The 24,608-nt window shown below is 52.8% G+C and overlaps 1 protein-coding gene across 1 annotated transcript; it reads left to right on the top strand.

Moving 5' to 3' along the window:
* Nucleotides 1-7,572: 7,572 nt before the first annotated feature.
* Nucleotides 7,573-8,685, top strand: LOC134038066 (potassium voltage-gated channel subfamily D member 2-like). The gene has a single exon (XM_062483659.1). The coding sequence runs from the start codon at nt 7,573-7,575 to the stop codon at nt 8,683-8,685; it is 1,113 nt and encodes a 370-aa protein (XP_062339643.1).
* The last annotated feature ends 15,923 nt before the right edge of the window (nt 8,686-24,608 follow it).

Here is a 24,608-nt window from a genome sequence, read left to right as displayed (position 1 = left end):
AGAGTCGTTCCCGTCAGAATCTGAATCGGTATTCGGTTTATTCGCCATGTATGTTATACAAACACGGAATTCACTGTGGCAGGGAGGTGCAAAACACTAAACATATACGAATCTTAATCCATAGCCGCCCCCCCTTCCTCTATACCACACACCCTCCACCCCCAGGCGGTTGTACGGAAATATGTCTGCAGATGGAGCCCAGTCGAAAGGCTCGCGTCCGGGGGAACGTCCCTCTACCTCCCTCCATCAATCCCTCCCTGTCCTAACAACCCCACCACCCTCTCTGCCAAACATGTAATTTCCTTTATGACACCATGAGGGGCTAATGTAAGGGGCCATTAGCGGGCTTTACTGGCTGTTAACAAACCCACGGTGAACTTCCCTCACCGTGGTCTCCCTCCAGAATATGTGTGTGTGTGTGTGGGGGGGGGGGGGGGACCACAGCCAGGGGCTTACATCAATAGTACATTGTGTCCCACAATTACAATCGCAGCGCATTCAGATTGAATAATTGAACAGCGTGTTCGCGGCGGCCGGCTCGCCAAAGCGCTCTCCCCTCCGCCCACTCAGTGTTTATGGCCTCTCTGTCTGGAGGAGACGATGTGGAAGGGGGACGTCTGGTTTGGGGGGTGGGGGGGGGGGGGGGGGAGTCTGTGCTGAGGAACGATGCGGTGCACGCCGGTGTCACGCCTCGGTTCTCCACCGGCCTTCCCGCTCCTCGGAAAGGACAGATTCCACCTTGTTCTCTTGTCTCCGGAGCGCCGGAGACAGACCTCCTCCTTGACCGAGGACGGACGATCGGATTCGCCGTGGTTCCATGGGAACGGCCCATCTGGGAGATGGAGGGGGGGCGGCGGAGGACTGGCCACCCCAGTCGGGGCTCCTCTTCTCAGGCTCTAGTTCCTCAGACCTCTGCAACACCTTTCTCTAGCCTCACCCCAGCCCCCCAGCCCACCAGCCCCCTAACCCCCTCTCCCCAGGCCTGGTTGGCCATGGCTGGATGTTGCTAGATGTGGACATGGGGGATCAATGCCTCCTGTCTGCCTGGAGGTCCAGGGGCCCGCCGCGGCAGACATGATGGACGTGCACACACTGGCCACGCCCGCCGCTAGGAGAACGCCCGCGTCGGGAGTGAGTAATGGACGTTATTACAGGCGTGGAGTCACCATGAGAAGTGACTGCCGTGTGATTGATATGACCTCCCTGTGGAATCTCGGCGCCGTGGCGACCAGCCCAAGGCTCTCGCTTTGGTTGTGAGACCTGGATAAACCACTCCCCTGCCCCCCCCCCCCCCCCTCCTCTCGTTTGTTATGGTGGCTGCGTTAAAAGTGTTTCCAAGACGATGGTGGGGTACAGTAGACCTCCTGTGGACACTGAGCTGACGGGAATGGAAGTAGACACTGTTTTCTGGCATCGTGATCGTGTCAGTATTCCGCTGTAGGTGAGATGTGAAATGAGACCGGGTGCGATGGCTGCTGTTTTTCCACAGCCGTACACAACACACTCATGTTATTTACACCAACATGCCTCTCATGAATCTCTGATGGATATGCTAGGAAGGAGCACTGGCCTTTTACAGTTTTTTTCCGATTGCTTTAGCCACAAACATGTCAGATAACACACAGTTAGTGAAACCTGACACTCATGGAGCAAAACAGCAGCCCAGATCTGCACAACTATAAGCCCAGTGTTTCCCCCACCATTGTATTAGGGAGGGGGCCCGCCCCCCCAACGTCACCCCCCGCCCCCCCCCTGGAAGGTCAAGTTAATAATAATATTTTTTTTTTATTTTTTTTTATAGAATTATCTTATTTACACGACGGCGTGTCATTTACATTCAGTCATTTAGCAGACACTCTTATCCAGAGCGACTTACAGTAGGTACAGGGACATTCCGCCCGAGGGAAGTAGGGTGAAGTGCCTTGCCCAAGGACACAACGTCATTTTGCACGGCCGGGAATCGAACTGGCAACCTTCAGATTACTAGCCCGATTCCCTAACCGCTCAGCCACCTGACTCCCATTTCTGTCTCTACATGGTCGGGCGACCATGTCTCTACAAGGTCGCCATGTCTCTACATGGTCGCCGCCCCGCCAGGCCCCCCCCCCCGCCTGCCTAAACCTAGGGGAAACACTGTAAGCACATTATCAGCCTTACGCTATTTGCAAAGTACTACACACAGTGTTTTGCAAATCACTAAACACACTTTTCCACATTAGACACATAAATATAAGATGATGTCACTTAATTGCCTTTTCAAGACACTGCCTTGTAAAATGCCACACGTGAAGGAATGCATCAAACACGGGTGTCAGGTGTACAAGCACTAAAGTGCTTAATTGTAAACATACCAATCAGGTGTAAGCACGATGAAAAGGCAACAGGTCAGTGTACCTGTCCTCATCGAAAATGGAAGGCAATGTTGCAGGAAGAGGGAGAGTGAGGATGAGAAGGGGGGCCCGTGGAGGAAGGTAGGGAGAGGGAGAGGGAGAGGGAGAGGGAGAGGTAGACCTGGAGGCTGGAAGAATATGGCCAAATTTACAGTATCTAATAAAATTCAAACCACCATGTTGTGAACCAAGGGGCAACATTGAGAGAGGCTGGACAGAGAGTTCAGCCCAACCTCAGCAGATATACTGCTGCAACAGTATTGTGGACATTTCGACAAGAGCACAGGTGGCAACTACTTTTCTCTACTGTCTACAGCAGTGGTTCTCAACCCTGGTCCTCAAGTACCCCCTGTCCTGCATGTTTTAGATGTTTCCCTGCTCCAACACACCTGATTCAAATGAATGGGTCGTTATCTAGTTATACAGAAGCCTGCTTCATTTGAATCAGGTGTGTCGGAAAAGGGAAACATCTAAAACATGCAGGACAGGGGGTACTTGAGGACCAGGGTTGAGAACCACTGGTCTACAGTACAGTAAAATGTAGCCTACGAGGTAGTAAGATGTAGTAAGATGTAGAGCTTATACTACATCAGTACTTTTCTTGTACACATTCACTGCAGTCCATGATTGAAACAATTTACTGTATTTCATTTGCTGAATCCTTTCATTTGTCTCCACAAATGTGTTTGCTGTGTTTAGAGTATGTAGTCTACTATACAGTATTCAATTTGAAATATGTTCCGATTTTCTGCGCAAAATGCTACCTTTACGTAGACAATGTGGAGGAATACAGTACATGTTTACATCAGTGTGCAGTACTGGTCTTGTGTGTTGTGTTTGTTCAACATATTCTTGTACTTTTACGTACTCTACTGTAACAATGTCTGTGACAAAATCAAGCAGGTTATATCATTAGAAAAGAATAGTTAGCGTAAAAGTGATAATTGTGCACAACAGCGTGTAACTGCTTCAAACAGAGTCAAATGTTATGAACCATACGGTGACAGAATTGGGTTTGTAATCACGATTGTATAGTTTTGAACAACGTGATTCATTTGGAAAAAGATTCGAGGTGTTCTGCTACTTGGGTGTCTGGTTGCATGAATCGTGTGTTTCCCAAAGTGAGCCCTGTTTTCCAAATGATGCTTAAGCAATTGGAAAAAAACGGTAAAAGCTCTCCATCATTGTTTTGTATCAAGCAGGCTTTGTCATCCTTGGGTGGAACTCCCTCTATAAGCCTTGTAAACAATCTCTCGGCTGTACAGTACGGGCATGTCTGTGGACGGCTATCCCCTAATGAGGACGAATAGGAGGAACGTGCGCCCGTTAATGTGCATCTCAATCGATCGGGGGTATTGATTGACAACTCATTGCATACACAGAGTCTTGCTGAATGCAGAGATGCACTCTCTTTTTCAACCGGAAGCCATTCCTCTGGGCTGTGTGGGCGCGCGTGCGTGCGTGCCTGCGTGTGCGTAATTAAAGGTGTAATATCACAATCTGGCCCATTTGAGCTGACGCCTCTAGTGACGGGTCCCGCAGAGACAAACTTGTTTGTGATGACGCGGTGTTGGCGCTCGCACTGCACCGCAGGAATGGACACCAACTGGCATGGGTTCCAGTTGGTGGAAGGCTTCCTCTCGGGACGGAGAGATGATGGGGAGGGGAGAGGGATAGAAGGAGATGGGGGAACCTGGGAGAGAGAGGGAGAGGGAGAGGGAGAGGGAGAGGGAGAGGGAGAGGGAGAGGGGAGAGAGAGAGAGAGAGAGAGAGAGAGAGAGGTGAGGATATGAGAGAGAGTAGGACTTGAGAGGGAGAGAACGAAAGGTGGAGGACAGGAGGAGAGGACGGGGGGAGCGAGAGGAAAGTAGAGAGTTGTGGAGGAGAGAAGGAGGCGTTGCAGGGAAGCGAAGGAGGAGGGGGGGAGGGGGTGGTGTGAGTGCATACCGCGCCGGTGATGGGGCTCTGAGGGGGTGATGAACACGAATGTTTCTGGACGGTTCCGGACAGTTCCAAAGACAACTCAGCCCTGCAGCGTAAATAGCTTCACGCCAGTATCCATGGTGACAAAGGCCTCTAGTCGTACTGGGGTGACACACAGGCAGTGTGCTTGGGCATAGGGGGCCCACTTAATCCATAGACGACTCTACATCGCATCGCACCCCCCCCCCACACACACACACACACAAACACACACACGACTAGTTACTTTGATGTCCCATAGAGTATGGGTTGGAATAGTACTCCAAGGCACCCTCAACTCTATCAGAGCTCAGTGATATGATCACACATATATTGGAACTGCACATATAGAGTAATTGCGTGTGTATGTGTGTTCTGAGATGCAAACAGGGTGTCCTCTCGGCTCAGAAATCCAACTAGAGTACTGTACGTTATGTGGATGTAAACGGTCCCACGACATGTAGTACTATGTGTTATTGCATTTTCTTTCCGAAGATTGAATCACGGGGTGAATATGGCTTTCGACGCTCTTCTGCTGCTGCTGTTGCGCTCTGAATTGCCAAGCACGTTCAATTTGCTCTCCAGTGTGCTGAATTCCGCAGCACGATATTTTCCTCATGAGGACAGTTCAATAATCTCTCTTTGGCTTGCTCTCGCTCTCTCTTTTTCCTTCGCTTCTGAGACACACACGGCGCGCAGGGGAAGCTTTGTGATATTTTTGAAACGTGACAATGTCTAATTCTGGAAAGGGGGCAGGGGGGTGGGGAGGGGGGTCGTACGGAGGGCGTCTGCGCGCCAGATAATTCATTAGGGGCGTCGAGCGCAATTTCTCACACGGCTCTGTGGAAATGGAGGGGCTCAGCTGTCCTGGCTCGCACTAAATCGGCTTGGCATATCGGGGGAGGGGGAGTGTGTGTGTGTGTGTGGGGGGGGGGTACTGTTCCCTATGGGAACATAGGAGACTTTCGGTCAAGCGTGCAGTTTAGGAATCAAAGGAGATCGGAGTACAGCGCGTGCCACTAACGCAAAGCCCCCAATGCAGGCGATTGAGAAAAAAAAAACAAATGTTAAATGGTTAGGCACCCTTCCCGTTTGCGCATCAATTTTAGCTCTCGTTTGTTGTCGCTGAACTCACACAATATGAGTAGCCTAATGATTGTTTGGCAAGCGACGGCTAAGTGGCTGTTTATCACGTTTAGCGCCATTACGATTCAAGCTCGCGAATCCAGGCATGGCACGCGCATCACCAGCTGCATGTTGTGAATGGCCTGACGGCCGTCTCCTGTCTCGCTAACTGAGAGGTCAGCCAACGCATAACACCCCTCTGCAATGAGATCATCAGAGGCTAAAGCACTTCAAAGCTACCCCCTTCAGGACATTAGTGTCATTCGTTTCACGAAAGATGAACTCATTATTGTAATAGGAAAAGAAAACATTGTCCCCCTCAGGTTATGACCATATAGATGAAATGCTGTGGCCATAGAGCATTATAGACCGTTCACCTTGGGGGTTTGGGTGTCGAGTGCACGGAGTAAGATGGTATCCGAGGAGGATGGGGAGGGTAATTGGTTGGGATATCGCATCGTCAGACCATGACAGATGAGACGTCCGTCCACATGTTGAAGTAGATGGTACTCGGGGTCTCACTTGAATTGGCATGAGGGGAAACCGGATCCCTGCGCGTGCAGAGACTGCCCCGCAAACTGTCTCCGCCTAGCGGTGCGTTTTGTCATGGTTACTCTGCCAGGTTCAAGGAGCAACCTGAGCATTATGAACACACACATAACTGCCATGTTTATGTTTGGATCTATGGCTTTATGTTAAATGCCATACCATGTATACTCTGTTCAGTCTGCCTGTGTTGTTTAGTGGTCTCTGAACGTAATCTTCTGAATGGGGATAGTTTTGTCTATGCGCGGAGCCCCTGGGTATAACATCTTAGCGATCTCATTTACCCTTTTCATATTCTATATTTGGTTAGTCTTACTCATGCGCGCGTAACAGACGTTCCACGACGCACCGGAGAGCTCCATTTGAGCTATAGGAGTTAACCGGAGCACGTGACTCCTCCGACGCGCTGTGAACGGGGGAAAAACTTGGTTCTTCGCTGCAGCTGCATAGCTCGCTCTAGCAAGCACTGAGTGTGTTCGGAGAGAAGAGAAGGGTCCGGAAACTTCCACACTCTCATTTATTGCTGTCGTTAAACGATTCCGCGAATTCGGTTATTGATTTTTACCAAGCTCTCTTGGTTGTTATATGACCATTCTCCGGTTATCTGAGCCGGTGACATTTAGAGGTGGAGCGGGCACTCGTGGATACACCGCGGCTGTTTTTGTTTCTCTCCCCTTCCCTCTCGACAGAAAAACGGAACACACTTGTCGAGGTGGCCTGGCTGCTTTCTTAACAGAGGACTATAGTTGGGCTCTTCAAGAGCCACATCTCTAACGGGGATTAGGACGGTGAGAGCGAGCACCGGCTGGTTTCAGCTGCGGAAAGAGCATGTCCTTGGGTGAGTGGACCCAAGTCTGTCTCCGGGGTTAGAGCGCGGAAATATCGTCCTTCCTAACTTGTTGCTGTTGTTTTTGTCCTCCGGTCTTAGAGAGAGCATCTTCTGGGTATGTATGCATACTGGACAGTTTAATCATAACGTAAGGGTTACGAAACCGATTAGGAAAAGATCATATTGTAAAAGAAAGATAAGCCGTTTTTTTGTCGTTAGTTGTCCTCACTGAGTAAATTATTTGAGACTTTGATATCAAATATTAGATGCATTTAAAACGATTTGCTTTTTCGGAGATATACCACATAAATGTTTTATTCAAGATTGCATTTGGCCATTCTATTGGTTTTGGAGTGCTAGTGTTTAGAGAGAGAGAGAGAGAGAGAGAGAGAGAGAGAGAGAGAGAGAGAGACAGAGAGAGAGAGCGAGAGTGAGAGAGAGAGAGAAATAGAGAGAGGCTATCCACTTGCCATGACAAAGTTGAATGAAGTAAATTCGAACAACCGACAGAGGATCCCTGTCCGTATGCCCTCTGTTCTGTGAAGCCGGTAGCCTGCATTGCCTTTGTCCATGAAATGATCTCAATCCAATCTCAATCCCGCTTCGGCTTCTGCTTGTCCTTCCAGATGTCCTCTCCACGCGCTGTCCTTCTCTGATCTCCTAACCCACCGCCCAGAGCCCGCCCCCCCCACCCCCTCCCCCTCCCCCCCCCCCATCACCATGGCAGCGGGTGTGGCGGCGTGGTTGCCCTTCGCCCGCGCGGCCGCTATAGGATGGATGCCGGTGGCGAGCTCGCCCATGCCCATGCCCCCCAAGGACAGACAGCGGGCCAAAGACGGCCTCATCATCCTCAACGTCAGCGGCACCAAGTTCCAAACGTGGCGGAACACGCTGGAACGCTACCCGGACACCCTGCTGGGGAGCACCGAGCGCGACTTCTTCTTCCACGAGGAGACCAGCGAGTACTTCTTCGACCGCGACCCGGATATCTTCCGCCACATCCTGAACTTCTACCGCACCGGCAAGCTCCACTACCCGCGCCAGGAGTGCATCTCGGCCTACGACGAAGAGCTGGCCTTCTTCGGGATCATCCCGGAGATCATCGGCGACTGTTGCTACGAAGAGTACAAGGACCGCCGGCGGGAGAACCAGGAGAGGATTGAGGACGACCAGGAGGACGAGAACAACAATGACATCGTCCCCCCCAACATGACGCTCCGGGAGTCCATGTGGCGGGCCTTCGAGAACCCCCACACCAGCACCATGGCCCTGGTGTTCTACTACGTCACCGGCTTCTTCATCGCCGTGTCGGTGATGGCCAACGTGGTGGAGACGGTCCCCTGGGGCTCGGCGCCCAACCGCAAGGAGGTGTCGTGCGGCGAGCGCTACTCGCTGGCGTTCTTCTGCCTGGACACGGCGTGCGTGATGATCTTCACCGTGGAGTACCTGCTGCGGCTGATGGCGGCGCCCAGCCGCTACCGCTTCGTCAAGAGCGTGATGAGCGTCATCGACGTGGTGGCCATCATGCCCTACTACATCAGCCTGGTGATGACCAACAACGAGGACGTGAGCGGCGCCTTCGTCACGCTGCGCGTCTTCCGCGTCTTCCGCATCTTCAAGTTCTCCCGCCACTCGGCCGGCCTGCGCATCCTGGGTTACACGCTGAAGAGCTGCGCCTCGGAGCTGGGCTTCCTGCTCTTCTCCCTCACCATGGCCATCATCATCTTCGCCACCGTCATGTTCTACGCCGAGAAGGGCTCCACGGCCAGCAAGTTCACCAGCATCCCAGCCGCCTTCTGGTACACCATCGTCACCATGACGACGCTGGGGTAGGTGTTCTGCCTTCTGCTTTCGTTTCGGTGTGTGGCATGACACATTCGGTTTGGTTCACTGCCCCCCCCCCCCCCCACCCACACCCACACCACTTCCTGGTGTGTGATCTCTGTGTGCAGTTCACTGTGTCTTTTCAACGATTTGTCTTCTAACCTATAATGTACATGAGGAACGGCTAATGGAGGGGTTTAGATCCTTTGACAAGTGACAAGTGTTGACTCTGTATTAACCTGACGGCCTCTATACAGTCATTACTGGTGGTATGCCTTTTCCCATTCACCCCTCACTCACAAACACACACAGCTTCCACACACACACACACACACAGACCTCCCTTCTCTGGTTTTCTCGACAGTCAATTTAGGCTTGAAGTGAAAACAGCTGCCACTGCAAAGGGATTCATGCCGTGAGGATCGTGGTGTGTCACCGCGATCAGTGTTGGCATGTGGTTCTTTATGAACGTGAGCTCTGGGTCCTCTGGGCCCTCGGGGGTCCTCCGCTGACACATCTGCTCATCGGCGCAACCCACCGATGGGGTAGTAGTCATGCAAAGCTTGCCAGGCTGCTGTCCATGGTGCTGAACCAGAGTTACTGGCCAGGCAGAGCGTTCGCGTGGCACGGCGCTGTCCGTGGTGCTGAAAGAGAGTGAGGCGAGAAGAGCTCGGGGTGCTTTCCTCCCGGTGCTCGTCGCTCTCCGCGGTGCTGAAGCACAACTCCAGAATGGGGGGCGTGGCGGCGGTTGCCTAGCCGACGGTACTTTAGGTGGGAATCGCACTCTTGAAAGCACTAATCAAATTGAGCGCGGAAAACACAGACGCCCACCTCTGCGGCTTTGATGTATGTTTGACCCGTCTCATGCAAACCCAGAGTGACAGGCTAACAGCAAACACCAGCCCAGCTTTATTCAGCTGACTGAATATCATTGTTATTCATGTGGTGAAATGGCACATGGTTTGTGTATTATGTCGGTATGATTGAAATGATGTAAACCTGAACAGGCTAGAGGCCTAAGGATATCTGGACTGGAGGTTAATTGCGCGTACCGAGAGAGGGAGGGCAGACAGGCAGATGAATGGAACAGCCGTGTAATGAGTTGCCTGGGAGAGAGAGACGAAGGATAGATTGCTCCAGTACTGTTCATTCCCTCTGCACTCGGAGCTGTTGCTTTCCCCAGATGTCTCCTAGGATGATGCCCGTACTAAAATGACTTGCCAACACACTCATCTTACCTAATAAAACCGCAGAGGGGCTGAGGAGTGGTGCACTGTGTGTGTGTGTTTGTGTGTGTGTGCATGCATGCTTGTGTGTTTGTGCAGTGTGTGTTTGTATGTGTTGATGCGCCGGCCACAGGCCATGCTGTGTTTACAAAGCCCAGGGCTTGACAGGTGTTAACTACACAGTAAATGACTCTTTGTTTGAAAAGGCAAACACGAAAGCACCTGTTTCTACCCAACTGGGCTGGTCAAGAGCCCTGCTAGGCGTCAGACAAAACCGTTTGCTGGCTGATAAAACAAGAGGAGAACTATGTTCAGGAGCAACTCTGTCAGGATTGCCTTGGTGCAAACGAGAGGAATATCTATAAGAAAGAACGTTCTAGACAAAGAAAGCGAGAGAAAGACCTTTTCCGATCCATTGTGTCTCCGATGCGCAAATGGACCGTGATTGGTCCTCTCAGTGCAGTTCTACCTTAAACCCGCCTACAGGACTCTCCCATTGGCCGAGTCCTCTCAGTTCTCTGGCACTTTGAACTTCCTCTATCATTACACTGGTAGGGGTTAATAGTGGCCTGGCTCCACCACATATCTGCTGCTCGTGTAGCAGGCTTGACACCAGCCTGGATCAGTTGTGTGTGTACAGATTAGGGGCCTTGATACCAGCCAATTCCCCCAATCCTGCTGCTGATCCAGTTAGAATGGGCCAGAAGCCCTGCTGTTTCTGTATCCAGAAACAAGGAGGACTGGCGCTGTGTGTGTGTGTGTGTGTGAGAGGGAGGGTGAGAGAGAGAGGGAGGGAGGGAGGGCGAGAGAGAGAACTGAAGAGAAAGGGTGAGAAAGAGAGAGAGAGAGAGACAGAGAGACAGAGAGAACACAAAATCCGAGGACTGGATGAAAGAGAATTAGAGATATGTGAGAGTGTGTGTGTGTGAGATAGTGTGAACAACTCAACCCTGTACCACAGATTAACCCTTGTGTCCTGCCCTCTCCACCCCTCCCGCCCCCTCAGCCCCCCCAGGCCATCTTAATAGACTCATTTGTGGATTTAGTGAAAGCGGCCTGGGCCTATTAAATCACCACAATCCTAATTGGCTTATTCACTGTCAAACGGCATCCAATTCAGTTGCAGCTGTCAGTATTAGGGTCGCAGGAGGGAGGGAGAATCATTAGACCGCTGTTGGCGGAAAAGAGAGGGACCGAAAGAGAGTTGGAGAGAGAGAGATAGGCATGCTCGAGCATAATCAACCTCCATTTGCTTTCATGCATTCCAAGTTAGTGTGGACACCAGGACCCCAGTGGAGATGGTGAGATGTTGAAACGTCCCCCGCGCACGTCTCCACGGTAGCTCATTACAGGGGTCAGAGGTCATCTGTGTGTCGGCGACGGGTCGGCGACCAGAGACATTAGTGTGTCTGGTAGTGGAGGGGATCAGGAATCAGGTTCAAGTTTCAGTCATTAGGGACTAGGCCCCAACCTGCACCAGGCCATGTATTATTCACCCTTTGACCTTATCTCCCAGGGCGACATGTATTTTAGGGTTAGGGTCAGGGAGGGTGGACCCAGCTGAAGGGTGTAGGGGTCGAGAGGGTCGTCTGTTCTGTGTGCTGGTTCTAGTCCAGAACCCACCGTTCCCTGATCCAACATTCCATAATAGCTGGTTTAGATCTGGTAGCACCGGAGTGACAAACGACAGGCCGTATCACTCGGAGGTCGCGAAGAAGACGAAGACCGATATAGCCGCCATCTTGGTCCAGAAGGGCACTGAAGGTGAAGGTAGGTGGAGCTTCAACGGACCAGCGGACGTCCGTACGACCCTTGGGCATCCCGAGTCCTCCGCACCCCGTCAAGTTCCGCCCGGCCGTGCGTGCGACACGCGTTCCTTCGAGCGCGCAGCCCCGTGTCACATCACAAGACCGAAAGATCAGGGGGGGGGGGATGTCGACACGCCATCACTCGCCTGACACGCCGAAAGATTTACGTTTGAGCCGGCATTCCCGTGACACAATTGCTGGCGTGCGCTCTCGTTCCGTGTGTAACGAACCCAATGTCACGGGACATCACGCTAGCGCTCTATATGTCCCATACGCCCGCTGGTCTGCCTGGATCAGTGCACGCACGGGCTTTCAGGGCTGCGGGTGTTTGGTGATCTCACTTTCTTACCTGTTGGTTGGAATGAAGCTTCCGAGCATTTGAAAGGGATCCTCTCTGTGGATGGCGTGTGTAGGCTTTGAGACTAACTCTTTGATTTTGTGTCGTTAATCAAAGAACCTGACGGTGTTTTTTTCACGATGTGGATGCTTCCGACCGTGTGTGTTTCTGGGTGTCTGTGTGTTGAGTGTTGAGGGTAAGAGAGAGAGAGAGTGTGTGCGCGCGTGTGTCTGCGTGTGTGTGACGGCGCTGCGATGCTTTTAGCAGTGCGCGTGTTGATGTGTGCAAATGTGCGTCAACAATCCTGCAGCCTCCCTTCCTGCGAGCCTGTGTGTGCAAATGTGCGTCAACAATCCTGCAGCCTACCTTCCTGCGAGCCTGTCTGTGTGACGGGTTTCTTCTGGTCTAGCCGAGCCCCCTCACTACCTCTCTCCTTGAGAAACACTTTTTCATCTCTTCCTACTTTCCTCCCTCCCTCTCTCTTTCTCTCTCTCTCTCTCTCTCTCTCTCTCTCTCTCTCTCTCTCTCTCTCTCTCTCTCTCTCTCTCTCTCTATTTTGCCCCTCGTTTTTGACTCAGATTGAGTTCTGTCCGTCCCCCCGTCCCCTGCCAAACACAGTGTCTCTCGAACCCCCCTCCCTCTCCCTCCCATCTTCACACACACACCAACACACACACACACACTTCTAGTACCGTATACGGTAAGAGTCAATGAATTAATGTACAGATCAAATCCCTCCCCTGGTGTCACGCTACAGTCCCTTGGCTCTCGTCCCAGCCGACAGTGCAGAATTCAGGTGAGCGGGGGTGGTAGGGGGGAGCTGTGAGGATCGGCCCATTGTTACCCTGGTTAGAGTCGCTCCAGAGACACGAGTCACTCTCAGGGCCAGACAATAGCAGGCGCTAGCTGACAATGACGTCTAGCGTCGGATGATTCATCGCACCCCCACCCCACCCCACCTCCCTCGCTCCCAGCCCCCACCCCACCTCCCTCCCTCGCTCCCAGCCCCCACCCCACCCCACCTCCCTCCCTCGCTCCCAGCCCCCACCCCACCTCCCTCCCTCGCTCCCAGCCCCCACGCCACCCTACCTCCCAGCCCCCACGGTGACGGGTCGAGCGACTGTGAGTCCCAGGGTTTGTCATGCAGCGGGTGCTAGTTGGTTTCCCATCCAGACAGGAAAATACAGGCCATCCTCTCCTCCAACCTTCCCCATGACTATTATGCGGCGAGGTGGAGTTCAATGAGGTGATTTTCCAGAGGCCCCAGCAGGACAGCGAATCGATCACAGATAAAGTGAGCGCTGCCTCCGTTGCATATTTGAAAGTGAGATGGCCCCTCGAAATTGGTGATAAAGGCACATATTCGATTTTTTTCTCTCTCTCATGTGAGCAAAACGGGATGCAAATCACCCCCGCCGCCATTTAAAAAACAGGCTCTTGGTGTTTTCTCATTTGTACATTTCAGGAACTTAAAACCGAAATTGTACATTTGTGCTTTCATACACAGAAGGTGCACTCCCACACTCAATCTCACACCCTCTCTCTGTCTCTCTCTGTCTCTCTCTGTCTCTCTCTCTCTCTCTCTCTCTCTCTCTCTCTCTCTCTCTCTCTCACTCTCTCTCTTTCTCTCTCCGTCTCACTCCCTCACTTTCTCAAGCACTTTCTTTTTTTTTATTCAGTGTCACTCGGAGTATATCTTCTGTTTTGGATTAGGGTGGGACTAATTGAATCCATGCATTCTGATGCACGGGCTACGATCCACAGGATGTGTGCGCACGCATACACACTTGCCATGCACCCACGCACACCCACCCACGCGCACGCTCACACTCTAATACGTAAGTGATTATTTTAAATAGGATCTCTAATGAAGCCACCCAGGGAACCAGCGGAGTGGAAAAGATAGCTTTTCTGCCCGCTCTCTCTCTCTCTCTCTCTCTCTCTCTCTCTCTCTCTCTCTCTCTCTCTCTCTCTCTCTCTCTCTCTCTCTCTCTCTCTCTCTCTGTCTCTCTTTCTCTCTCTCTTTCTCTCTCCAGGCGCTGTCTAAACAGTTGTGGCTGCGGCGGTGAACGGGGCTTATCCTTGGAGACCCCAGGGGTTGGGCGGGTGGTGGCGTGGGGGGGGGGGGGGCGGGTAGCCTCACAGCCCTGATCCCCCGCCTCATTTGGGTATTATCATTTTAACGGGAGCCTATAAACGTTAACGGCTACCGTTATGATGTTGTGTATGAGGAAGAGAGATAGAGAGAGGGGGAGAGAGAGAGGGCATTGTTGTCAGGGAGAGGATTGATGAGAGGAGAGGAGGGGGGGAGGACAGGAGTGAAGACGGAGAGGACAGGGGAATGGGACGGGTCGGCACGTGGAGGACGACAGATGGAGTGATAACCCTAGACAGACGGAGCGAGACCAACCTAACTGCAGATCAAGACGTCGCAGGTTCAAATCCCCCCCACTGCTGTGCTCATCAGAACGACGACACGGACGGAAAAGCGCCGTGGAAAGGAGCATCATCCCGACCAGAGGAGCCCGGCACACGCAGGCCTTATGCCTCATGACTTCCCTCAAGGTCGCCTGACTATGGATCCCCAAGTCCATGTGTCGCTCCTGCCCGCAGTGGAACACCAGGGGCTCCCAAGTCCAGGATCACCCCATCCTGGTTCTAATGTGTCGCTCCTGCCCGCAGTGGAACACCAGGGGCTCTTGCTTTAGCTCTGGGTTCGATCCCACTGATGCAAGCCTGGCGGAGGCTCAACGGAAGCCAGCCAGAGAAGAAATGGGACCCTTTAGCCAGAGCTGTTACAGTGCACCTCCCTCTGCTGTCTATGAAGACTTTAGGCTCTTCGACTTCACTGGGGATACGGGAGGAGCGAGTTGGGTAGTGTTGGCGTGTCGGCTGCCTCTACGGTTGGCTGTGCAGAGTGTCGGCCGTCAAGGTGGGTTGAGAGCGGGGCCTAATGGGGTGTTTAGTGACTCGACAGCGGATCGCAGCTCAAACTGGGCCGAACTAGGCAAGCAGAACGGCAAGTGTATGTTGTGGAGCTAAACATGGGTTTACTTACCGCCAGACAGGCATGGTATAATGTGCACCCGCATACAGTTTAAAAGGTCAAACATACACACCATACACCACACTCACACACACACTCACACAGCAGCGATGGCAAAAGAGCTGAGCACATAGGCCACCGGGAAAAAACCCCAAAATGGCTGGTCTCAAGTACTGTATGGACATACTGTAGTCAACTGCTCAACTTCAAGCAGGTAAAGCATGGACTCTGTCAACCAGTCTGCCCTTACTGTGTGTGTGTGTGCGCGTGTGTGTGTGTTACCAGGATCTCCGGTGTGCTCTGGGAGTGCTCTTATCTATTGAGAGTTATCGACCTAGGCACACTGTGGTTATTGTACCCCTTCAGTACGCACTGCTTCTATTGTTAGTTCTTTTTTGGGGGGGGGGGGGGTTCATAAGAATTCATTGATCTGTTTATCAGACAGTCACAACAAAGAGTTTAAGCCGTTATTATTCATCTGTGAAAGCAAACACCAAAGCACTCGTGGGGTCTTCCAGTGGCTCAGGGGCAGGGCTATGGATTCAGTTGTGTTCTTTCAGACTCTGATAGAGAGAGACAGACAAAGAGTCAGAGAGAGAGAGAGAGAGAGAGAGAGAGAGAGAGAGAGAGAGGGAGAGGGAGAGGGAGAGGGAGAGGGAGAGGGAGAGGGAGAGGGAGAGAGAGAGAGAGAGAGAGAGAGAGAGAGAGAGAGAGAGAGAGGGGAGGGGGGGGGGGAGGGAGAGGGAGAGGGAGAGGGAGAGGGAGAGGGAGAGTTCAAGCCTGTGTGATTAAACGCAGTGCAGCTCTTCTGGACGCCAGCTCACCTTGCACCGTCCTGCTATCTCGTTTCTAATTGGATAAGGAGGGTTATGTGAGCCTGTCTGTCATCTCCCTCTCGAAGACGGATGTCCCTTTAATGCACCGTCTCAAGCAGATCCTGTCTGATTCAAAACACCTGGCTCGTGTGTGTGTGTGTGGCGTGCATGCGTTACATGCCATCTAACTGCTTGTCCTTATGCTAACCTCAATGTTTCATGTTTCAACTGTTGCCTGTTCTGTAAGTTTATTTTCATTCAGGACCATTCTTAGGACACTATATGAAGCCTAATTAAATAGAATCTGTAGCGCAGATCCTGTTTGAAGGAAAGATCCCCAAATAGATCTTTGAACTAGACTGATTACTCTGGAAAAACAGCCTGTGGATTCTAATCGTCGTCCACAGACGCGTGAACACACACCTGAATCTCGTCACACGCGCCGTCGGAGATGTAAACGACCCCGTGGCGGACTCTTCCGGATCCAGGAGAGAGCCTCTTTGTGCGTGTGCGTGTTCCTGAGAGCGTGGCAGGCGCTGTCGTCCGAGGTCGGGCAGAGGACGTCTCCAGGCTTACGCAGCACCGAGACATCTCATGAGAGATGCAATCCATTTACCATTGACTGGCAGTGTCCTGGACCCCGTACACACTGCCCTCCACACGCCCGCCATCCAGACCATAATACACCCCCGGTCCCCTTCTCAGACAAGGGAATGTCAAACCGTGAGCGTGCACCTTAGCGAAAGGCCTCGGCGGCGCGTTTTAATCAACCTTTTCCCGGACCACGGAAGGGCGCTGGAACGTTCTAGCAATTTAGTCTCCTGATTCAACCCAAAATAGAACCTCGTTGCCTTGAAAGAGGGATCGAGCAGTCGCCCAATGGCACAGCAGTTTAAATGAACACATGGTACTCTATTATGGATGACCTACACACACACACACACACTTCCACCATCGTCACACACCCCCATGCCCTTGCGTCTATAATCTTGAGATTTCCTTAAATGTTTCGTCTGACAGGTTGTTTAACCGTGCCGTGCAAGTCCCTGATCTAACCCACGAGAGATGGCATGATAAGCTGAACGTGCTGCCAACAGACAAGGTCCTTCCGCTTTCCAGCACATAGAGAGGCCTCATGTTTAAAACATCCCTCTCTCCTCTCCTCTGTGTCTCCCCCTCCCCTCCCTCTGTAAAGACTCTGACATTCACACGAACTCTGTCCGGCCTTGATGGCATGGTGGGATCACAGGGCCCGAAATCTCCCCTGTAACATAATTAGAATGCGTGTGTCACGTTCCGAGCCTGATAATTTCACTCACACACACACACACACACACACGCTGTAGGTCTCTCTTGTGGTGGCACTCACAGTCACACGGTTTATTAAAATGTATGTTGCGTTTGATCCATACGGAATAAATGTACCTTCAACTCGTCGTTTCCCTGTTACCTCTTATCTTCTTCTGTGTGCGTGCGTGTGTGTGTGTGTGTGTGGTTCACACCACAAGATGTTTGCACTGCTGCGGCTGCTGACAGTTTCTTGTGAAGTGGAGCATGCTTCCGCACGCCATATCCCCACTGGGATGCTAGCGAGCTAACTAACTAACTTCAGTTAGCCCTATGCTACCACGCTAGCTCCCTTAAGGAATTTAACAATGTTGCTCGAAAATGTGCGCTAATGTTTCTCAATGAGCCTTCCCTTAGCACGCTAGCTCTCCTTAGCAGCAAAGAATGGATAATGAGCCTACTGTATGCGCTGGGCTAGAGGACTGAATTGGGATTGGGATCCCGCTGGGTGTCAATTTTGCGGGGGTGGGTGGTGGTCATTTTCTTTTTTGACTGTGGTCCCAGGATTTAGCAAACCAGAATGATGGAGTCAAGTCAACATATGCATAAATCCTGCTCTACTTTGGGCGTACTTGGTTGACAGCAGGTACAGTAGCATGCAGCAGCTTGTGTTTATCGAATGCACTGTGTTGCTTGAACTGGACTAAACCCATGTGTACATCCAACTTTGGACTTTTACACTCATTCACAACACATTGCGTTGACTCTTGAAGTGACAAGATGCTAACCACTGTATGTGTGACTGTCCCATCGACACTAACACAGCAAGCTGCCTAACTTGGCCTAACCCGTATGCATTAGCGGTTGGGCTAAAAGCCATCAAGGTCCCTTTTCAGCTTCTGTGTTGGTCTTGTCTGCAGCCTGGAGGTGTGTTGAGCTAGCCTAGCATGGCTGTTTAACAGGAGCGCTCAGGCTCATTTTGTCGGGTCGTGCTCGGCTACTACACAGACTGACACAGCACTTTGCAATTGGTCCCGGAGGCGACGTCAGGGCCACGAGGTGTGACCGGGAGGCAGGGGGGGGGGGCTCGCTCTTTTACCTCGCCACCTGTGTCTCTCTCCCTCTCCCTCCCCTGCTGCAGCGTCCTCCGTTTCCCTCCGTGTTGTTTGGCTCCTTTTCCTCGCATCCTGTCACCGCCCCATTTCTCTGCCCCAGTTCTCCATCCTTCTCTAAACCCCTCCCCCCACCACCCCACCACCCCCCGCCAGCGCTCCAGTGCGGTGGCCTGTCGGCCCCTTCCGAGCGGCGTGGAGTGCTGCCTCTGGCCGCCCGCAGCTGTGAGCGCTGTGGGAATGACGTCGAGCGGTGACTGATGGGCGCACTGGCAGGCTAGCGTGTGGGTGTGTGTGTGTGTGTGTGTGTGGGGGGGAGCTAACATATGTAGACTTCCTTCAGTCATACGCTCAGCGGCGCGTTTCTACTCCCTCCACTCTCTCTCTCTCTCTCTCTCTCTCTCTCTCTCTCTCTCTCTCTCTCTCTCTCTCTCTCTCTCTCTCTCTCCTTTTCCCTTTTGTGTCTGTTTCCTCCCCACCCTCACTGACAGTCCTGTCTGTTGTACTCCCCACCTCCTCCCCTCTCCCCCCATCCCTCTCTCTCTCTCTCCCTCTGTCTCCCCCTCTCTTAGCCTCTCTGCTCTGAGGTTTAGCATATCCCATCCCGGGGTGTCTCTCTGCTCTCCTCTCCTCCCCCGCTGCCATTCTGACGACTCAGCCAAAACCGACTCAAAACAATTTAGCTGAATCCTCGCTACGCCTTTTAGATACAAGAAATGAAATAATAGCTGGGCTGCCAGGGATCATTGATCCAGGGCTAGCTGTGAATATCAATGACGTGCCATTACACTGAGATAAATACCCCCCCCGTTCCTCGGCTCCCCGCGACTTGCCCCCGCAGCGCGCACAACGCACGCTCGTTAGAGCACACAAACATGGAAACACGCGCACACATATGCGCTTAACCACCCAAACACACCCACGCGCGTACACACTCGTTTCGACCACACACAAACGTAGACACGCGGACAGACAAACGCTCGCAAGCACAACGCACACACACACACCTCCACCAGTCAGATAGATCCCTGAGTGAAGACACGCTTGAGAATACGCCCCTCCCCCCCCCCCCCCCCCCCCCCCGCCCTCCAGCTGTGCGGCGGGGAATACATCTCCGGGCGGCAGCGGAAAAGATGGATGCCCGAGCAGTTAGCCAGCACGCTCCGATGTGCCACCTCGAGAGTCGGCCTCGCCCCACACGAGCCCCCGACAGACCCATCCGTGGGCTCCGTGGAGACGCCCTCCGCAGCACTAACCACGGATCAGATGTGGACCGCCCGGGCACTGTCGAGTCAATTAAGAGCTTCTGTAGTGTACGCCCGTCCGGGTGTGTTCCAGCTGTCTGGGACCCGTCAGGACCGAGGCCCATACTACCGTCTAGACGTGTGTGTGTGTGTGTGTGTGGTATATGAGTGACAGGGTATGGCAGGCCTGGTTTATTGTGTTTGTTTGTGCCTTGTGGCTTTGTAAACAGTTATTATAGTGATCAAAGATACCCCCCACACACACACACACTACCACCACCACCAGCCCTTTACTTACACACTTCCGGTACATGCGCGCGCACACACACACACACACCACACACACACACTCACTATTCCAGTGGGAGGGCTGTTTCAATCCTTTGTTCCACCTTTCATCTCACCCACTATCTTCACCTTCTCTCTCTGTCTCTCTCTCTCTCTCCCCCTATCTCTCTCTCTCTTCCTCTCTCTTTATCCCCCTTTCTCTCCTTTCCCCAGAGAGCTAGTGAATGGTGACTGACATCCTTTATTGCCATGTCATGCTCAGTAAACATGAGGTTGCAGTCTCCCCAGGGAGAGATCTGCTTTGACTCCCTCCATTCTCAGAACCCCAGCTTCCCTCACTTCCTCGGTTTTGGTTTGTCTAAAAGACTGACTGAGATCTGGGTGGTTCGATTTATCTGTGACACGAACGCACACACACACGCATACACTTACACACACACACACACACACACACACAGGGTAAATGGATCTTCTGTGCTGTTTGAAAAGAACAAAGTATGAAGCTATATCGAGGGAATCAATATTTAGACAGTGCTGTTCGCTGTGAGATAATGTGCTTGCCTGAGTCTCTGTGTGTGTGTGTGCATGTTTCTGCATGTGTGTGTGTGTGCACATGTGTGTGTGTGTGAGTGAACATACATGAATGTGTGGAAGAGTGGGCTTACAGCATAAATGCCTTGTAATGGGCATGAGGCTCCACAGGCAATCGGGGACAAAATTATTTATTAGAGATTCAAGATCTCCTCTCCTCGCTATGGAAACCTACAAAAGGGGGAGGAGGAGGAGAGAAAGATAGCCAGGGAGTGTTGTTAATATCCCCTCGCCCTCTTTCCCTTTCCTTTCCCCGAGCGATGAGATCAGGGGCGCAGGGAGGAGGGAAGGGCTTTGAGCCCTCCCCTGGATCAAGTGGCGAGAGGGGGCTCTTCTGGCATCAGCAGTGCATTTGAAGTCACTATTGCCATGAAAGAGGGGGTGGGGGTCTGGGTGCAACGCGAAGCACGCGCTTAGCCATTCCGCTCCCCCTCTCTCTCTCTCTCTCTCTCTCTCTCTCTCTCTCTCTCTCTCTCTCTCTCTCTCTCTCTCTCTCTCTCTCTCTCTCTCTCTCTCTCTCTCTCTCTCTCTCTCTCGTTCTCTCTCATTATCTCTTTCTGTCTCTCTCCTCTTTCTCTCTTTCTTATGTTCAACTCCCTCCCCTCGTCGTGTGTGTCGGGCCGGTGTTGGCAGCAGTCTCCCTCTATCGCTGTGATAAGGCTGTTATCAGCTGCAGCATCCAGACCTGCCCCCCCCCCCCCCCCCCACCCGCCACCCCCTGGCTGCCAGCTGATACGCCGGCCCTGTCAAAAACTCACACAGAGACAACGACCACGACATGGGAAAGGGCCGAGATAAGACGCGCGCGAGGGCTTGAGGGGAGCCCGTGGGGTGAGGCCGGACTCCGCCCGAATGACCCTGATGGTTCGAAGAAAGAAAAAAACTAACGCTTCGGAACGCCTGAAACCGCCTCGAAAGACGGAGGCTCATCCGAGGTCCGGCCGGGTGCCGTTCCTCCGGCGGCCGAGGCCGAGAAGCGACGGAGAAACTGCCCGAGACGAGGGCGTTATTTGTACTTCGCGTCGGTCTGTCACGGCACCGATAAGGCACGGCACCAGTAGCCACGGCAACAGATTCGACATGTGTACAGGGGGGCGGTAATATCTCCCCGCCGTGTGTTTGGCGGCGCGCGTGCAGACTCGCGTGGCGGCGTGGGCGGTGACCCTTAAACCAGAGGGGGGGGGGGAGGGGCTTAAATCAGCCTGATGGAGTGGCGACACCCGCACACACACCTCAACAGTCAACATGCGCACACGCGCTACGGACACAAGATGTGTGGAGATCCATGCACACACACCGGAATAGGGTACCCACGCACAGGCATGGTACACACACGCACACACACACACAGACACGACCATCCGGCATCTCACAGGTGTCACTCAAAGAAACCCCAATCCCAATCGTGTCCGTCTCCGCGTGTCGTCTTGAAGCTGTTTAAGCGTTCCCACCAGGGATTCGTTAAGACGATGTCAACGCGATGTCTCCCCCCACACCCCCCCGCCCCCCCCCCCGCCCCACACGCCACCCCTCGCCCAGACGCCCCTCATCCTCTGCCGTCGCGATGAGTCAGCACTTGCTGACGTTGTGGCGAGGCGTGCTCAGCCTCGCGGCTCCGAGTGTGAGTAATGGCATCTAAACGAGGCAGGGTGTGTGTGTGTGTGTGTGTGTGTGGGAGGGGGGGGGGGTGTTTGATGTTAAAAGGAAGTGGAGCAGCGCCGGCATTGATGACTGAAATAATGTGCCATGAGGAAGCCATAAATATGGCTGCCGTACTTCCCAGAGACTCAGCGTTTCTTATTAAGCCCCCTCCCACCCACCCGCACCGACTTCATCAACCCTCATCCTCTCTCTCTCTCTCTCTCTCTCTCTCTCTCTCTCTCTCTCTGTCTCTCCGTCTCTCTCTCTCTCTCTCTCTCTCTCTCTCTCTCTCTCTCTCTCTCTCTCTCTCTCTCTCTCTCTCTCTCCATTCTAGCCGTGGCATCCGTTCTCCCAATGTGAACAGGAGATTAATGACAGGAACAGGAAATGGATTCCAGCCCCGCTTCCCGTCGGCTGCTGGTGGGCGGGCGTCCGACAGTGGCGTCGGGGGCGCGTGGGGGGGCTGGGGGTGTGGGGGGCGGAGGGTGCAGGGAAATCAGGGTTTCAGGCTCCAAACAACATTAATCAGGAAGCACGCATGAGTACCGGTACTGTTGCATTATGATAAATACCCACAACCTGTGTGCAGTGGAGTCCTCGGTGGTTTGTTTGATGGAAAAACACTTCACTTGAGTTTACAACACTAAACAGCCGCGTCTGTTTTCTTGGAAGTGTTCCACTGCAGGTTGTTCTTGTTGACCCTACTGTGGCAGCACACCTGTGTGTGTGTGTGTGTGTGTGTGTGTGTCGACCACAGCTTTGCTGTCAGGTACATACGCACCCCTCCGGGACTTGATCTGCGCTGGGTTGACGACAGGGGATCAGGTGACCCAACGGCATACTGGATGTGATCACAGCCTTCCTCCTCTCCCTCCCTCTCTCTCTCGCTCTCTCTGTCTTTCTCTCTCTCCCTTCTCTCTCTCTCTCTCTCTCTCTCTCTCTCTCTCAGAATTTTGCTTAAATGTAGTGACAGAGAAAAACGATCCTGGTTCAGCAGGTTCAGCTTGTGTGTCATGGAAACTTCCAGTCTCTCTCTCTCTCTCTCTCTCTCTCTCTCTCTCTCTCTCTCTCTCTCTCTCTCTCTCTCTCTCTATCTCTATCCATCCCTCTCTCTCCATCTCTCCATCTCTCCATCGCCATCTCTCTCTTTCTCTACCCATGTTTCTCTCTCTCTCCATCTCCATCTCTCTGTCCATACCTCACTCTCCATCTCTCCATTTCTCTTTCTCTACCATCTCTCTCTCTCTTTATCCATATCTATCTATCTATATCCCCATCTCTCTTTCTCTACCCATTTCTCTCTCCCTCTCCATCTCTCTCTTTCCTATACCCATCTCTCTCCCTCTCTCTCTCTCCATCTCTCTCAATATCTATCTCCATCTCCATCTCTCTCTGTTTCTCTCTCTCTGTCCATCTCTGTCACCATGATGACTGTGGTGTTGAGTGGAGCAACATTGAAGAGTGTTGTGATTGCGGTGCTGCTGTACTAGAAGTACCGGGAGGGTCGATATGAACAGGATTCAACTAACCACATAAGCTGTGCCTGTTTGTGTGTGCCTGCATTCATTCCCGAATGCTAACGGCCATGCTGGTGTGTTTGTGTGTGTGTGTGTGTGTGTGTGCGCGTCTGGGTGTGTGTGCGAGGGAGGTAAGGAGTGAGAGTCGGGGAGAGCAAGAGACAGATAGGGAGCAGTACACCATATGATCGGTCTTTTTCCAAAGTGCTGTGACATTCTAACTCCATTAGGCTGAAAAAGTCACACACACACACACACACACAGATCTGGCTGGGAGCTGCTGGATGTGATTAGGAGTCCCATGCAGGCTCACAGACATCCACCTCTCCACTCTCATTGCTTATTAGGAGAAACAGGGGAACAGAATGGTGTGTTTGTGTGTGCGCGTGCATGTGCGGTATGCCGTCATGTATCTCTGGTGGTGGTGTCTCGGTAACAGGTGCCTCCATGTTAGCCCCCCCCCCCCAAGTCCTCCCCAGGAGAGGTGCACAGCACACTGCAGTAGACCCCTCTGGAGGGGGGGGAGGGTAGTCACTGCTGGAGGTATGCCCAGAGGAGAGACCTCGGCCCTGGGAGAGATCTGAGCGACGTCCGGGGGGGGGGTTTTACTCATATCCCCGTGGGGCAATTCCCTCTATTAAGGTCTCTGTTCAACCAGCATTAGAAAGCACTTATCCCCCCCTTCTCCCGTCCCTCCCTCCCTCTATCACTCTCATATTACAGCCCCCCCTGCCCTCTCCCCCGCCTCCCCCTTTTCCGCCTGCCCATTTATCCAAGCAAAGACCAAGAAAAACTAAAAAACATCAATTCTATCTCATAGATCTGCTGGTACTGTTATTTCCAGGAGACGTACAATCCAATATTCCATTTATCCCGACTCGCTCCCTTCCCGTTCATCCAGGGCCCCTGTGCCTGTGATGACGACCCCGCGCCCCCCTCCCTCACCGACCACCAGGCTGAACCCAGCAGGACGCACAAAGCTCGTTAACTCAGCCCGTCGGTACACCCCCAGTTTAAGCC

This window comes from Osmerus eperlanus, chromosome 17 (assembly GCF_963692335.1).
Source record: "Osmerus eperlanus chromosome 17, fOsmEpe2.1, whole genome shotgun sequence".
In the NCBI taxonomy this organism is placed as follows: Eukaryota; Metazoa; Chordata; class Actinopteri; order Osmeriformes; family Osmeridae; genus Osmerus; species Osmerus eperlanus.
Note: the sequence above shows the minus strand (reverse complement) of the source record. Positions and strands in the feature narration are given on the sequence as shown.

What these genes read in the sequence shown, in the direction of transcription:
- LOC134038066 (XM_062483659.1), top strand. Translation starts at nt 7,573, where the DNA reads ATGGCAGCGGGTGTGGCGGCGTGGTTGCCCTTCGCCCGCGCGGCCGCT.